A 17,911-nucleotide genomic window follows, 5' to 3' on the forward strand; every position below is an offset into this window, starting at 1 on the left:
GTAATGTCATCATCAGTGATGCCTCTCTTCTGGGCCGTGTTCTACGGTCACCTGGACTGTGTCCGGATCCTCCTGGAAGCCGGGGCCGACACCAGCAGCAGATACTGCTCAAAAAACCTACTACTCAATTGGGCTGCCTGTGCGGGAAGGCTGGTGCAGGAACTTATCAGGTTGCGTGCTGTTCTTGTTAACAGGAACTTGTACTTTTTTACACAAGTAACTGCACTTCTACTTACGTAAAGAATGTGTGTACTTGTCCCATCTCTGCTTATTTATGCTCTTGTCCTCTTCTTTGTGCTCCCTCCCCCATCTAAGAGGACAATAAATAATCTATCTATCTATCTATCTATCTATCTATCTATCTATCTATCTATCTATCTATCTATCTATATATTGATCTCTATCTATCTATCTATCTATCTATCTATCTATCTATCTATCTATCTATCTATCTATCTATCTATCTATCTATCATGCTCCACATGTATTGGAGGGAGGAATGTGCTAATCTCCAACTCTCCCCAGATCGGCAGAGGGGTGGAGCAATGACCAGGACAGCAGGGGGAATTGGCCAAGTACAATTGGGGAGGAAAAATCTGTACAAACTTGATCCAAAAAGAAAAATTAGAATGTTGTATTTCACACCCTGTTTGCGCTGTTAACCAACAAGATAAGTAATAGAGATTGATGAGGACAAATAGCATGTACTGTAAATGCCCTCCGTATGTGTTGTTTGGTTGCACAGTGTGCTCTCTGTCGGCCTCTGTAGGCCATATCAGCCTCACTAATTGTGTATTTGTGCAAGTGAGTGTTCCAAATTCGTTTTTTGCTCTGTTGGTATGTTAATAGTCTGTTATCCTGTCAACAAGTGGAAACATGGTGAACACACAGTCAGCAGCATGCTGTCCCCCACAAATTATGCAGGCACCCACTGGGCCAATCAGCAACAAGATGCTGCATCCCTCCAGGGTTAATTAAAATCAGACTTTTGAAGTTATGGTCTTTCAAAATTTGAAAATATATATTTAATTATAGCATATCATATCAACAGTTTGAGGTCTTTGACGGGACCAGGACCCACATTTTCAAGCAATCAAGAGTAAAGACTCGACGTAGACTGGCCGTTTACGATCTGACAGCATGAAGCTGGCAGAGCTGACTCTTGACATCACTATGACATCATAAGTGAAATCACTAATCTTCAACAGTGACATCAGATGTCAGGTGTAACATCATCAATGATGACATCATCATCAATTATGACATCATCACGGTGGCATCATTACCTTCAACAGTTATGTCAAGAGTGACTTCATTAGTGAAATCATCAATGATGACATTATCATCAATTATGACATCATCACTGTGGCATCACTGTTGACATCCTAGGTTACATCATCATTTGCATCATCATCATCAGCGGTGACATCATCATCGACAACAGCGCTGACATCATCCATCATCCATCATCATCATCATCATCATCATGACATCCTCTAACAGTTATTCAGTGCGTACCCGTGTTCCTATGGCACTGTTCTCACATGCACAAAGTGAATGCTCGAGAGTCCAGACATCATATAAACCAGGGATTTTCAAAGTCTGAGGCTATGGGCCTCCGCCTCCCCTTGGACAAAGCTCGGGGACAAAGCCTGCATATTTGATCCATACAATTGAAAATGTCACTTCACTGTAGGTGGACTAACTGCTGTCCCCTCCCTCTTTCACTTGAATTATCTGAAAAAATGCTAAACCAGAAGAGACAAGACTGGTGTTCAAATATTAAAATGGAGCATAAATGATTTAGAAACCATGCGAGTCGTTTATGAACATACAATCATACTTCATATGTTACCTATCTAATCTGAAGAAGCTTTGTGATGACATGGTAACTGGGAAAGCTATAAGGACATGAGATTGCTGCACCTCGCTCTTGTGTGACAGTTGTGGTTCTTAGTACTGTGCTGAGATCAGGCCCAATGTGCATCCACAACCTTAAACATCAACAACACCTGAATGAATGATGAAGCAGAATTAAGGCTTGTAGAAAACATCAAGTCGACTGGCTTCAACTTACGATTAGACCTAGCCTACACAAAAGAAAAAGTAGAAATGTACTTTGCTTTCAGTCTAAAGTTAAATCTGTTTGCTTGAAAGCCCTGCAAACTCATTATTTCTGTCTTTCTTCACGTTAGCAAGTGTCTTAGGATATTTCTTTTTCCACCAATGATGGAGAGGTACTTAAACTGACATAAAGGAGGAGTAAATGTCTGACTAACTCATCTAAAACACCTGCTCAGTAACAGTTTAACAACAAAACCCCAAATTACATTTATCATTACAACTTCTGGGGTCATATTCATAAAATATTAATGTCAGGTTAAGTTCACCACCTGTTTTGTCTCTCCCCGCCTTTCTTCTGCTCCCAAAGGAAACTTGCCTCATTTTTGGTCATTTCTCTACCCTCAAATTATCTGTCTGGGAAAATATGTTCCACTTTTCAACTTCTGTGTGTGACATGTTCAAAAAAAGACGAAAGAGGGAGAGCGAGGGGAAAAGAAGCAGGTGTTAGCGAAGAGTGGTCGTTAGTTAGCATTTAATGCAAACAGGCCCCCAAGATTGTTCGAGCTGCGTCTACCACACACGTACTGTTGCACACGGTGACAATCACAGTCCCCGAGTGGACGTGGACAAGGGATAAGAAAAAGAAGACACATGCACAGATACTGTCACTCGCACACACAGGCACACCTAACAGAGAGCCAGAAAGCCAGGGGGGGTGGGTTGTCACACTCTCGTTAGATGGAGACAGCTCTGTCTATAAATCAGGGTGTTACGGCCTCTACGGTGCTCCTAAACCCCTGGCCTTCACCCTCTGGCCTCCTCCACCTGCACAGGGTCCCAGGACCCCCAGTGACCTGCTCCCTACAGGCAAAAGCATCCTCCCACAAACCCAACTCTGCTGAGAGCGCCAAGACTTGCACTCCATCAAAGCTGCAGGGCAGATCACTGTTAACTGTTAACGACCGCCTTGGCACAGCATGCATGTCAGTCTGAATACTTGAAGCTTTGGTCAGTGGTAAAGTGGCGTGACATGTAGCATGAGGTGTGCTTAAACGTGGGGACTTGACTGTTTCTATTCACGCAGGCTAGCGCCATTTTGTCACTCACCTTTTTTCTACGACAAAACTTTCAATTTTGCACGATTCCTATTTGTGGCTTTTACAACCGTGGCCTGAAGACACCTCAGCCTTCCTAATCCTGCAATGTAGACAGACTATAAAGCTTATCTTTTTAACGCCCCCCTGTAAAGCATTAGACTTCCTTTCTATTTTGTTGTATGCTGTTAAGATGCATTTATCCTCAGGGAATGAGGAGTGGTGAGAGGGAATTGAAGGCTAGATAGACCCTTTACTAGTCCTACTTGACTGAGACTGACAACTTTCCAAAGGTCATCTTCAACAGTTGCTTCTCAGACTAGATGTTCGATACTGTATGATGGATCCCTGAAAGCCGTCGGCCAGTGCTGCTGCTCACCGAGATGCCTTTGCAGATCTTCTCGTAGGAGAGACGACAGTGATCTGGAGTGAGCTGGAAAGAATTCATCGCTTTTTCTCCTCTGCTTCCACCTCCTCCTTCACCTCCTGTCAGGGCTTGATGAAGATCCTCGACATAGCTCTCCCGTTCGACGCCCATGTCGTTTATTTCCCTTGTCACCTCATCTTCTGAAACTGGACACAAAAGAGGTTTTGGTGAAACATCATGTTTGCTTTTGAAAGATTTGAAAGAACTTATTTGAAAGTTGAAAAATAGAGAGAAACAAGCAAGGAAGATGGCATGCAACAAAGCGAAACCCAGGACGGTTCGGGTACATCATCTGCCCTCAACCAACTAAGCCACTACCAGTTAAGCATGCAGCCAAAAAGCATTTAACAGTAGGTTGCGTAGCAGTAGGGAAGAGGGGGGGGGTAAACATGAACTATGCAGTAATGCATGAATGCAGGTGAAAGGACAATGTAGAAGGGAAGCATGCAGAGAGACGGAGCAGAATGTCATCAGCTGTTGCACAGCTGCTCACAGGGTTGAGGGTCCCAATTAACACATCAAACACAGGAACCCACGAGAGCCAGAAGCCCGTACACACTACAGCCCACACAGATCTGTCACAAGCCCATCTCTGCCTGTCAGCTCCGCAGATGGACAGCAATAGAAAGACCAGGCAGCAGTTATGTTCCAGGTGTCCTTCCAGGGCAAGCATACTCATGTATGTGCATATGCAACCACACACACACACACACACATGCACACATGCACGCACACAAGCACGCGCTCACACACACACACACACACACACACACACACACACACACACACACACACACAACACTGAGTTGCACATACAAAGACAAGCCTTGTAAGGCTTAATCCACTTTGTACACCTGTAAGCTGCAGTACAGGAGTGAAGGAGGAGGATGAGACAAGGTCATCGCTGTCCCTCTGGGTAAAGGACCGATCGTTACAGTATAATGAGATGGGCTTCGTCCAGGTGCCTGCACAGTATGGACAGCCTGATGAGGCTGGTCAGCAGTGAATGATGTGAGGCTCTGTAGCACACATAAGCCTACAATTGTGGGTATAATTGTGACAAACGGCCTTCAAAATGCTTACAGATTTATAATAAATGTTTAAAATGTCCTTTTGTGATTGGGACTATATTCACCTTTTAGAACACGGCTCTCTTGAATACTCGATTCTGATTGGTCAATCAACAAGATTCACCGGTCATTATTTCTCGACAACCGACCGCTGCTCTGCCACACCTGGATTAATCAGTTGATAAGAGCTTTTTGTCAGCAAACACTACTAATTAGGCCAACCAGTTGCAGCTGTGGTGTCTTGTGTGCCAATTACGAATGAAACCGCTTTGTCGTTGAAAGCGCTATTAAAAAATCTATTTGAATAATTATTTTTGTCAGATTATTGAATGATTTACCGTAGTTGTAGGCCGTGTTCTAAGCGGGATAATGTATATTGAGGCGGTGATTACTGCACGTCGGGCTCAATCATTCACCTGTCGGTCATTATTTCCCCCGTAATCACCGCCTCAATATACATTATCCCTTACTTACTGCTGTGATTATCTTCGGCACTCGGCCTGCGGCCTCATGCCTGCGACCGAATCACAGCAGTGCCAATATTAGCCAACAACCGCACTCCCTCTCATGTGATATTGCTTAAATGTTGCCACCAATGGTTGCCACGCCCACTTTTTCTCTTCCATGTCGGAATTGTATTTCTTCTTCAGGTTCAGCGTGCCGGCCGGCCGGTTGCATTGTAGAAAACATCGATAAACCGGAAACTATGAATGAAGTTTGGCAACATTCAGCAGCTACACTGCAGCGAGTGTGGCCAACTTCAGTTACATGCTCATAGCGTTACTGCTGCGAGGAGCCGATGGCTATGTCGGCTATGTCAATTAAGCACGTCGACAGTGTTCTCACTGCCAGCTGGGTTGACAGATACTAGCTAGTCCGACCGGTCACAGCCAGCGCTCGTCACTGCTCGTAAAAAATTTCCAAATAGGCGTTATTCTGATAAACTGGTCACATATTTGGATGTTACGTTCTCATCCGAAAGAATATTAAAACTTTATAACTGTTGTTGTTTTTTTGCTTGAAAACAGCTTTTTGGCAAGTCTAAAAATGATAAAGGTATGGGAGTAATCTACTTCCGGGTCTAAAACGGAAGGACGATTACAAAATGACGTATGCAGAAGCCTCCTGATATGGGCAAAATGATAAGGTGAATACGCTCATAATGACAGAACTGTGCCTGTGTCTGTTAGTGTTTGTGTGCATATCTGTGGCCCCTACCTTCTCCTATCCAGGCTGAGCTGCCATCGCTGAGAGCTAGTGTGAACCCAGCACCCAGGTCTCTGGCCCAATCCACTCGCAGGAAGTAGGGTGTACCTGGGTCAGAGGTCAGAGCGATCTGGCGGATGGAACCACTCATGTCTCTCTCCTAAGATGTGCAGAGAAGCAAAGACAGACACTTAAAGACTCAGAGGTGGCAATATTGTTGTATGTATATGTATGTGTGTGTGTGTGTGTGTGTGTGTGTGTGTGTGTGTGTGTGCGTGCGTGCGTGCGTGCGTGAGTGAGTGAGTGCATGCGTGCGTACGTGCTTTACCTCATGCACACAGTGACAAGATCTTGGCTGTGCTAAAATGACCTTTTGTAAAACTTCGCTCATTTCCCAGATTATGTGCTCAAGATATTTTGTGGGCCAAATGTCAGTATTTGGTAGTAGGGTCTGTTTTTTCCAAAAGAAGGCCCTCCAATAGCCAAACATCTTGACTTTTGGCGTTGAAAGAAAATGTTGATCTTAGCAGTTGCATCAATGTGCCCCATTGTTTTATTGCTTAGATTTGGTAATAAAAGTCCTCATGGGGTGGGGGTGTCTTGAATGGGGGTCTCTATGACTCAGTAGACCCACAGGCTCCTTGACCACCAGCAAGGTAATTGCTCTCTGAGTAGAAAAAGTAGTAGAAATCGAAAAATACAACAATAAAATCAATCTGTCATCTCTGATCATGTACGTATAGCAAAAGATATATAGGAAAGATGTTCTTACAATTAGAAAGGCCAATTTAACCGTGTACAAGATTGAGATCAACCATTATTTGCCAATACTACACTGATGACAGAGCGTATTGGGCAATCCAATCCATTACCATGCGTACTGTGGATACTAGATGCTAATGTCACCATGCCCTCAGGGATCTGACTCATTGCAGTTAAAGTTCAGTCCATTGCCAACAAAGGATTTACAGTTAACAGGTCAATTAGATCAGTGGTTCTCAAAGTGGGGTCCGGGGACCCCCAGGGGTCCTTGAGGGGGTAACCCATTTTTGCTGGGGACCCCAGCAAAAATGGGAATCAATTATTTTCACTAGAATTCCAACCATAAGTAACACAATGACAGACTATTATGGTGATGGGTTTCATACACTTTCTTTAATAAAACTTCTACAAGTGTGACAACCCTCTTGCAGGAGCCTGGTGTTGGGGTTGTTGCTGATTGGGTGCACTTGGGCTCGGTGCACTCGTTGGGGTTAAGAAGACCATCAGACCATTCAGTCTCTCTCCCTCCTCATAGATGCACCTTTTGTTCTGTTCATTTGTAGTTTGTGGTGTCTAGTTATGTTCCCCTTAGTTTGAGTTAATAAATGATTCTTTTTACTTTTACTTTGGTGTATGGCTCCCCTCAGATGTTACAACCTGGCTCAAGGAAGTAACAAATGAGGGGAGTCATACACCAAAGTAAAAGTAAAAACAACAATCTACCAAATTAACTAAAACTAAGGGAAAATAACTAGACAACACAAACTACATTAAACAAACGAACAGAACAAAAGGTGCATCGGTGAGGAAGGGGAGAGACTGCATGGTCTAAAGCTGTTCTTGAGCCCAATAGAGAGCTCCAGGGATGACGTATTTTTGTAGGCTGAATGCGGAAGCCCCGAACTTCCTGGTTCTTCACTGTTTCTGTCTATGGGATTTTTAAATGGGTTTTTGGCGCGATGCTTCAAATAAGGTCTGTGGGCAACGCAAGTTTAATCAAACGCGAACCAAGGTTCAGCGGGATAATCTTCACACATGAGGACCACTTTCATGAGTTTTGAAGCGTAAATGCGAGCCCTAGAAGTAAAAAGCTTGTGCTAAGCTAATCCAGAACTACACACTGTCGCATAGGCTTCCACGTCACGTCAGCACTCAACCTGGACTTTTGTTGATGTGTGCACTGATTACCCCGGGCTGAACGGGGCTGAACCAGGTGAGGGAAAGAGAATTTCCGTGTTCGTCCTTTGAGTGATGACGTTATTGACGTATATATCCCCATCGACTCAACAGTGTAGTCCCATTTAGCCGTTTGCTAGCTAGCCACCCTTTTAACGGCACATAAAAGCTTCAAAACTCATAAAAGTGGTCTTCATGTGTGAAGATGATGTTACTACCATCTGGTTCGCGTTTGATTAAGCCAGCGTTGCCCACAGAGCTTATTAGAAGCATCGCGCCAAAAACCCATTCAAAACTCCCATAGGTGAAAACTGTGAAGAACCAGGGCTGTTAGCATCGATGATTTCCGGACTCGTTACTGGACCTCTCTATTGACCTTTTTCACAGCAGCCATTTTGGATCTAAAAGGCAGCGTAAACATTAATGAGGGTTTCCAACTTCCAATCCATTTAGGTGTTCCAGTGCTGGGGCCCGCATTAATGTTTTGGTTGCACCTGTGTTTACCCTGCCTTTTAGACACAAAATGGCTACTGTGGAAAAAAGGCCTATGATTGCACCAGGCCCAGGTGCACCCAATCAGCCTAAGGAGGACCCCAACACCAGGCTCCTGCAAGACCAAGGCCAGGAGAGAGGGAGGGTCATCACAAAAGCTAAAGTCTTATCAGATGGGGGACCCTGGGACCAAATATTATCAAATGGGGGTCTGTGGTCTAATTTGTGTCAGATTAGGGGGTCCTTGACGTGAAAACGTTTGAGAAGATCCACTGAATTAGATGTCCATCTAGAGATTACAAGATGATCCCTGAAGCTGTGCCTAAAATGCCACTTCGGTTGACTGGGTAATTAAGAAAGTTCCTCTCAAAGAGCTCGAGAAACTTTTACTTGCTGAAGTCCAGGGCAGAACACGTGAGTAGGGTTTCTACGTGAAGTGAGATGTGAGTTGGACATCTTCCCTGCTTAAATACAGGGCAAAGTGTGCGTCGGGACGGAGGGAAAAGGACAGCTAAATTGGCAGTTGGCCAATTTGGACATGTTGGAAAAAATGAAAATGAGCCCCTTCGGAGAGTGTGCCACACGTTTTTTCTCTTCTTGTCCTCCCTCCAAATAGGCGGACAGAGCAGGTGGTCAACACACACACACAGACACACAGACACACACACACAGACACAGACACAGATATACACACACACACACACACACACACACACACACACACACACACACACACACACACACACACACACACACACACACACACACACAGACAGACACACACAGACAGACACACAGACACACAGCCATAGTTGCAGTAGATTAAAGTTGACCCTTTGCGCTCCAGAACGGGTGAAGGGTGTGGCTGGAGCTATAGGGGCCGAGGCAGAAGAGGGATCTGAAGAGTTGAACTTTAACCTCATAAAGTGAGCCCGGCTACTCATTAGTTACTGTAACATCTGCTCTGCTGGGACGATGACCCTGTGGTAATGACAGAAGGACACTCCAATTAAATAAACAGCACTCTGTCTGTCAGGAATGGAGCAGCACGCAGGACCTTCAAAGCCAATTCTGGAATCTTCCTGTTCGCTTCTGTCCGATTCCCCCGATTTACAGACACAATCGCTAGCCTGCTAACCAGCCCCAATGAATCCTTCGTTATGAAGAGTGACAACTGCCCTTCATATGGGGCTGGAAGCTGGATACCAGGCTACACAAGCCCTGGGTCCATAAACCAACATGCAAAGCTCCACCTCCACCCTTCACACAGAACTTAAACTTTTATTCTCGTTTCTTATTGCACTATCTGTTCTCTATCAATGTTGTGCTCTACTGATATCTCTTCAGTTTGGTGGCACATGAAAACAGCTAGACATGCTCTATAATATAGAACCTAACCCTAACATATAGAGTATATATGTTCACTGGTGTAGAAGAGAAGATAGCCTCTAATTATCTCTCATTTGACTTCAATGAAGACTTCATACAGACTGAGGAGAAGAGACATGGCACTTAACTCTCTGTAATGGGTTGCCTTTCACTGCACTTTCCCCTCTGGCTTTCTCCCAATATATTGATTATTGTTTCAAGTTGAATTAGTAGCTCTCTTTGGCTAGTCCACTCTTCATAACCAATAAGGAAACATTCCAGTGTCTGTCTGAACAGCAGCAGGCCGTGCCATAGGCTTGTTCATTCATCTTTGCAGGCATTGTACATTTAGCTTATCCAAGCCATTTCAAAAGCAGACACAGTTCATATTTGGCAAATAGCTGTTAGAATGACTCACACTGCACTACAACAATGCTGGTCACATCTGAAAGTGAAGGTATCTAGAGTGTTTAAAATTGGTTGACAACATGCATGATCAAATTTTCACAGACAGAAATTGTACAAAGTGTCAGCTAACGTTGATGTATGTCACAAGAGAAAGACAAGGTTTGAGGAGACAAATATAATTTAACCAAAGAGCAGTGGAGTGGCGATACTCTTGATGGTTGGCTTGTGATGTAGTGCTATTGGGTCAGGGTCAAGCTCCAGTCATGACAACGCAAGATGTAAGGCGCTAGCCGCACTACCTTTCATCACCAGCTGATGCTAGCTTTCCTAAACTCCATATAGCTGAAAAGATGTCTTGTCGCCTTAGGGGAGCTAAAGCATTTGAGATCGGAATGAGAGATGCAACGTGGGACAAGTCACAAGCATTTATCAAACATCACTGTCATTGGTTTTCCTCAATATATGGTCAAAGCTTTTTGATGGATTCCACGTGTCGTGCATACTAAAAGATGCATTGCAATGCATATATGCCTGCTGCAACTTTCCTAATGGAAACCAAAAGAATCCCAATCCGTTTCAAACTGAAAAGCTCCCCAAACACTTTTTTTTGTCATTTTGTTCAGGTTAATAGTCAAAAGGAACCCAGAAGTGCTTGAGCCGTGATGTGCTGGACACACGACTACACGAATATCACACTTTTCAAACATTAAAGACAACATTCATTTTGACAAGAGGGAAATTATTTTGTCAAAAGCAAAACATATGTTGCTAACGTGTGAGGCTTGCTTGACCTCTTGACCTGAGCTGTTTACCTACAACCTCACACTCACCCTGGATACAACTGAGCAGTAACAGGTCATTTTTAAGTGTCTCTAATATCCACATAGGATGAGTTATAGTTGTGAGAAGCTGGCTGAATCGATACATGAGCTCAGTCACAAATTCAAGGTGCTGCTTCTCACAGATTACTGGTTCCCTAATAATACACAGGCCTAGCACAATATAGCCATTAGCCAAACACACCCATTAGCCAAACACAAGTGTACCGTAATTAGCCTAACTTGCATTCCCAGCATGCTCTGCAGTTTGCAGAACTCCTGATTTGTCCAAGGCTGGAAACATCAGAGAAAGCTGGTGAGCAGAGTCACTTCCAATAGTTATAGGACTTTCCCTCCAATCAAAACTTGCTCCGACCTGGCATGAAAATGTTATTTTGTTTTTGTAATAAATGCTGTTTGGTGGATGATATGTTGAATTTACCAGTGGAACTTAACAACTGTTTAAGCCATGTTTTAAAAGATATGCATGTTTGTTCATAAGCAACGCAACATTAAACTGATTTTGGTGTGGGGTTTGACCTGATGTTCTCTCCCATACAGAGAAAGCCAGCATTATCAAACCCTGATCTCAGATATGATCAACTAAAATAGTCGGTCAGTTACTTACTGAGCCTAAATTGGTCAGTGCAATATAAAACTAATTAGCCTACATCATGGTGAAGACAAGTCTCTTGAAAGTTGACACACTCATCTCTGCTTCTCAATAAACCAGTCTCCATTCCAAAGACACAAAGCCTCTTCTTTCACACAAGGTTCCATCCGCAGCCCTCTTGCTGCAAAATATGCAAAAGATAATTTATGTGTGGTTTACAATCCCAAAGTCTTCCTACATTAATTGCACTCTAGTGTCTGGGATGGAGGGGTCGAGGGATTTATGAAACATGGTTTAAATGCAATCAAGATGCTGCCGTTACATGGGTGAAGGGAGGGGACCCCATTGTGAAAACTCTGTGAGAAAAGTGGACCACAAACATTTAAGTCCAACGTCAGCAGGAAAGAAAAGGCTCCATCATTGTCAATACACTTTAAATTATACTAACTAGACAGATGCTCACTTTCCTTACCTCCCACATGGCCTTTTTACAGATGTTTAGTAAACTATCACTACATGTAGTTAACCTGTTATGTAAAGAATATTAATAGGCTACTGTAACGACCATGTACCAACTTCAAGGTTCCATATAGGTTACTACAACACAGTTGGCGAGGTTTATGCCTAAACTCGTCTAACTATCTACATTGCACACACTCCACACAGTAACATTTATTCAATGCTGAAGGTGACATGTTTTGTATTGTGTCTCTTTGGCTAAATTAGCTACATTTCAGCATCTTTGGTCAAACCTTGACAACCCCTATTCTGCAGAATTGCGGGTAATAACTTACATAGACGCTAACTACTGCGTTGTCCACTCGATGTGTTTTGTTTATGAAACTGAAACCTTTGTGCTGGGCTCTGGCTGTCTTCTTATCCGCTGAGTCTGACAGCTCGAATGTCTGTTTCAACCTCTGCCAGGAAGTGCAGAGACGTGCGTGCGTGCGTGCGTGCGTGCGTGCGTGCCTACGTGCCTACGCAACGTTACGTTACGTTACGTAAGTTCCAGGGAGGAGGAGGAAGTGTGATGTGGCTTTGAGCAACAACAAAAATGGTAAGGTTGTTTTTACAGATTGATCTGTCAAACTCTTGTACATCGGTTATTTAGCGTTAGAGCGGCATCATTTTTACGTCTAAATGGCAAATGTGTCGGCATGACACTAGCTCAACAATAGCTAATGTGTAACGTTACATTGGTGGGAAGTAGCACGGCAGCTAATGCTAACCTAACGTTAGCTAACCGCTAACTTTAGCCAATTAATCAAATTACATCAATTGCAACTTTCGATAATCATAACGTTAAACACTTTCAAGTTCCCGTGTTATTTCGCTTGATAACGAAGGCGATCGCGTTACGTTTAATAAATCGGTGCTACTTACGCGAGGAAGAAACATCGGGTTCCCCCTGTGTTGCTGTGCCACGTAGGTTAGCTAAACCACAGTTTGTAGCAAGCATGCATTTGTGTGTGTTGTATTTATGCGAGTAACTTTAGGCTACATGTGGTTACATACAGGGTTAATTGCAAGCTTGGAATGACTTGAATATAACGTTCATAAGTGACATTGTGTTGTGATAGTTATTATTCTCTGAAGACCCTGCTCAGCTCAAATAACGCACTGAGTCCAATTCCTTTTGTTTTAATGATTCTTACTACTTGCACTGGGATGATTATACTGTTTAGATTCTAAACAAGGGTTGTCAAACATACAGCCCAAGGCCAGAACCAAACCCACCAGAGGGTCCAATCCGGCCCACAGGATGATTTTGCAAAGTGTAAAAATTGCAATGAGAAGTCCTTCAAACCAAAGTGATGCATTTGTGAAGGCTAAGAGCTACCAGGTTTTAGGAGCAAGTTAAATATTAAGTAGCCTATTATTCATGTTTTCTGTATTCATCACTAGATGTAAACTATTTTCAGTACCCTATAGAGAATTGCACAGTTGGCGTCAAGTGTAATGCACAGTTACAGACAGTATATTTGACAATTTGTTTGATAGGTCTATAGCTGAGATAACCCTATGTGAAAATGTGTTCTTAAAATGTATCTGTAATTCTTGTTTACACTAAAAGAAATGGGAACATTTGGAGGTGTTGTTATAATATTTATGTTATTATGCATTGCTTTTATTTGTCTGGCCCACTTGAGACAAAATTGGGTTGCATGTGATGTGGCCCGTGAATCAAAATGAGTTTGACTCTGAGTTTGTCTCTAAACAATATAAAAATATACAAAAAACTCCAAGGCACTCTCATTTTAAAAGGTTAAAATGCCTTTATTTGCATGGATGGCAATATCATTCATAATAGACTTTAAAAACAGATTTTCTTAAAGTCTATTATGACATTGCCACGCAAATAAAGGCATTTTAACCTTTTAAAATGAGAGTGCCTTGGAGTTTCTTGTATTTCTTCAGCCTATAGGTATCCCTTTCCAAAGAGCACCTCAAACAAACAATTTTTTGATTCCATGAAGCGCTCCTTCCTAAACATTTTTGAATATAAAAATATACTCTATTCTGTACTAAATGTTAAATGTATCACTCTCTTGTCTTTCACTCGTCTTGCAGTCGGCCATTTTCAACTTCCAGTCACTGCTAACGGTGATTCTCCTGCTGATCTGTACCTGTGCCTACATCAGAGCTATGGCTCCCAGCCTGCTAGACAAGAACAAGACTGGGTATGTTATGTTCAATCATATACAGTGTATAAATTACATAAGATATGTTACAATATGGCCAGGCCACCATACAAATCTCCCCAATGCCATTGTGTTTCTTCCTCTCTTTGTATGGTAGACAATGTCACATCAAACTGCATAACCAAATCTGGCAGTTCAGTGTTACTTAACTCACCCACCCTTAAATTCATTGTACAGCTGATCCACCAATCAGCACATTTTTTGTTTTTTGTTTTAATCACTTTAATAAGCTGTTAAAAGTATACATTTGGCGGTAATTTAAATAAATCCTAAATATTCCATAAGGTAATGTATGATATAGGGTTGTGCGATATCATATAAATACCCATCGTGATTGTTTCACAGTGAAACATCGTGTTGGGCGATGGCATCGTCAATGGGGAGGGGGTGGGGGGAATAATTAATTATTTATTAAGTCGCTGCGTTGCTGTAATTCTATTTGGCTAGCCGCTGCCATGCGTTCACGTTAACAACAGGACATGATACCAGCGGGCTTGGATAGGCTATTAGCCTCTGCTCAGAGCCAGGCGACTGAAGTGGGCAGTGGCTGTCACTACCAGCAATTTGAACGGCGCAAAACAAATAACATTAACGTTACAGATCCTCACCAACAACGTGTGTGTGTGTGTGTTGAATTTAAACTAGCTGGCAGAAAACTGGCTGAATTACTGGCTGATATAACGTTAGATTCGCGTGGGCTTTTGAACCTAATGTAATGAGAGAGAGTTGAGGAGAAATGGCTCGAGAAACACAGCTGCTGTATCTGGAGCGAGTAGCGACTCCAACTTTCACTTTGGAAACAGGCGAGGTAAATTCACAGTTGAAGACTTGTACTCACTTTGGGTTGAAAACAGGAAAGAACGTGCAGTTTCTTCTTTGTCTTAAAAAGTTTTCACAACAACACAGCCGACTTCTCACGCGCAGGGGACACCCCGGCAACAGCGCACCCAGTTCAGATAAGCAGTAGAGAGGAGCGGGGGGCTTCTCTGGACTGGGTGCGCTTGTTTAATGCCGCCGGCGCGTGTTACGGTAAGTGGACTTGGCCTTTTTTATTATTAAGACGGCACAATTTTAATTCGAACAGATAATTAATTACGATGATCCGATGTAGAAGGCTCAGAGGTCGATGGGGGGTCGGCCCATCACGATGGTCGATGCCATCGTCCATCGTGCCAACCCTACTATGATAATGCTTGGCAAATGAGCATGGCAATATTAAATGATGATGCTTTTGCAGTGCAGTGTCTGGTGTGTCACATCTCTCCCATACAATAGCCTGACTAAGATAGAAGCAACTAAAATGAAGAGATGTCTTTGAAAAAGAGTCCCAGCTGAAGTTGAATGAGGTTTATTGAGTTTTATCTTCAGGTGCAATAAAGTCACATCTTAAATCGTATGGGCCTGGACATTATAATCCATGTTTGTGAACATAATTAAGTGTACCTGATACCTACAGACTTGAAGGTTATGATTCAAAACATATATTAGTACAGCCTCCATTATGGTTAGGTTACACACAAATGAGCTGTATTTCATAATAGTGCCATGAATTCTGTCTCCTTTTCTGACTTTGCCAGTTAAAGGCAGAATTGACCAATACAAACTGAACTGTAATAGAGATGCTGGGTTTGTTATATGTGTGGATGCTGAAATTCAGTGGCATTATAGCATCTTGGCTTATTCTTTCAACTAATAAAGAACTCTTCATTGAGGCTAGTAAAGTAGCGTCAGGCTTATGTTTTCATCATTATTGGGTCATTATTTTTCTTGGATGTACAAGCCCCATGATTCACCTCTAATAAGTCTGAGGCAACCCAAGAAAACACACACACACACACACACACACGCACGCACCCCTTTGGAGTGAGGAGGGAGGGATGTCCTCAGACAAACACACAAAGACTGTGAGTGGCAGATAGGATGATTTCATATTTTTCCCTGTTGATTGACTTGTTGACTAAGACATGGACTAATATTGTTGTTGTTTTGGTGCCACATATAAATAATTCTGGTGTTGGTATCTGTTTAATTGGCAAACAGATTCAAAGCTTGTATCTTTTGTACTTAAATGTTTTTATGTACATAATAAAGTTGAGCTAATAAGCCTAGACTAAATAATGAGGGAAAATTTAGTATTTAGGCCAAGCTTATCCTGTCTGGACACAAAAAGTTTGGAATGGAATGCTGACACCCTCTGGTCAGTTGGAAAGTTGACGTGGCTTTCATGTATAGAATTATGAAGCAGTTACATTCACACGCAGGCACACATACACACACACACACATACACACACACACACACACACACAGACACACAGACAGACACACAAGAAAAGTGCCCTGGAATGCCTTCAGCTGTCAGATTCCACAGCCATTACATGGAGATGGATGTGTCATGGCTGCCTGGGTCATATAGGCAGTGGATCACAGTCTGTGGTAACAGAGGTGCAGCACTCACCTACCTTCCCCTTGGGCAGCTCAACACAGCACCCGACTTTTAACATAGAATAGCCCAACATCACTCTGCTGGGCCTCCTATCAGGACAGTGATTTCTGCCTTTGAACAGTTTACTTTTACACACTGGGATACATGTAGACAAAGGTGAAAAGCAGGAGTAGCCAACATGTCAAAAGCCTGTTTGTGTTTGTCATTTTGTTGTTTTTTTTGTCTTTTAGGCTTCTAGGGATCTTCTGGAAATGTGCCAGAATAGGTGAGCCATGCTTATTTATTTATTTATTTATTTATTTATTTATGTATTTGGATTTTCGATCAAATGTCACCAAGGCTGTTTTGACAGATGTAGTCTTGAATTTCACTTGATGTCTCTGTCTACCTCAGGTGAGAGGAAGAGCCCCTGGGTGGCCTGCTGCTGTATCATCATGGCTTTCAGTATACTCTTCGTACAGTAGCAGTCCAGAGACCCACGCAAAGGGAACGATTGGATGATGATGAACAGACAACAAGGCACGGACAATATGATCCGAGAAGCACAACAGAAGCTCCAGCGGAGACTTGGATAATGTACAAAGAGGAGAGCCATCGCCAGTCACCAGAGCCATGGAGAGAGAAGATGTGTCTGCATGGGAGGAGGGGTGAGCTGAGCAGAGAGCCCCAGACTCGAGTGTGTCTAGATTTCCTCCAGGGACTTCAATGTGCGTGCGTGCGTGCGTGCATGTGTGTGTGTGTGTGTGTGTGTGTGTGTGTGTGTGTGTGTGTGGGGTGTGTGTGTAGGGTGTGTGTGGAATGTTTACTACAGATGTGTGTGTGGGGCCAATACTTCCTCTGCTATCTGCCATGTAGTTTAAATCTGTAAGGAAAAACTTCATGTTGTGTGGTCACTTGATGGATCAAGTGCTCTGAAGTTTGCCCAAAACATTTCAAACAGTTGCTAAAAAAAACGGACTTTCTCAATTAAACCGGTTGTTATCCCGTTGCAGTTTGTCACATTTGTATTTATCTGTTGGGAATTCCCCAGAGAAAGGACCTTCAGAATCAAATGTCATCTGATTGACGAGGAAGCTCATGTTTGTAAACTGAATTGTAATGAGGTGTGATTGCAAATGATCTTAGCAGTCTCTCCGTAACCCGTGCCCTGTTATATTTCACAATGATTGTCGTAGTACACAGTAAACAAAAATGGTATCAACCCTTCAGGTGTCTAATTGTCTTACATACTGGCCTCAAAGAGCTTGGCACTATTTATTAAAGAAC

At 42.9% G+C, this 17,911-nt stretch overlaps 2 protein-coding genes across 2 annotated transcripts in view; one reads left to right on the forward strand and one right to left on the reverse strand.

Moving 5' to 3' along the window:
- The window catches only part of LOC310783082 (DNA repair protein XRCC4-like), a 48,399-nt gene extending 36,007 nt beyond the window's left edge, over window positions 1-12,392 (reverse strand). The window contains exons 1-3 of the mRNA XM_083643870.1: window positions 12,293-12,392; window positions 5,874-6,021; window positions 3,538-3,731 (exon numbers count right to left, since the gene is read on the reverse strand). Of these exons, the coding sequence (XP_083499996.1) occupies window positions 3,538-3,731; window positions 5,874-6,012 (333 nt within the window). The 5' untranslated portion in view covers window positions 6,013-6,021; window positions 12,293-12,392. The remainder of the gene's footprint in view (window positions 1-3,537; window positions 3,732-5,873; window positions 6,022-12,292) is intronic.
- A 111-nt stretch (window positions 12,393-12,503) lies between these two features.
- On the forward strand, window positions 12,504-17,633 carry tmem167a (transmembrane protein 167A). The gene is made up of 4 exons (XM_083644745.1): window positions 12,504-12,555; window positions 14,070-14,179; window positions 16,876-16,910; window positions 17,039-17,633. The coding sequence occupies exons 1-4, from the start codon at window positions 12,553-12,555 to the stop codon at window positions 17,107-17,109; spliced, it is 219 nt and encodes a 72-aa protein (XP_083500871.1). The 5' UTR covers window positions 12,504-12,552; the 3' UTR covers window positions 17,110-17,633.
- The last annotated feature ends 278 nt before the right edge of the window (window positions 17,634-17,911 follow it).

The sequence above is a fragment of the Poromitra crassiceps genome, assembly GCF_964638095.1.
Source record: "Poromitra crassiceps genome assembly, chromosome: 10".
Taxonomy (NCBI): domain Eukaryota; kingdom Metazoa; phylum Chordata; class Actinopteri; order Beryciformes; family Melamphaidae; genus Poromitra; species Poromitra crassiceps.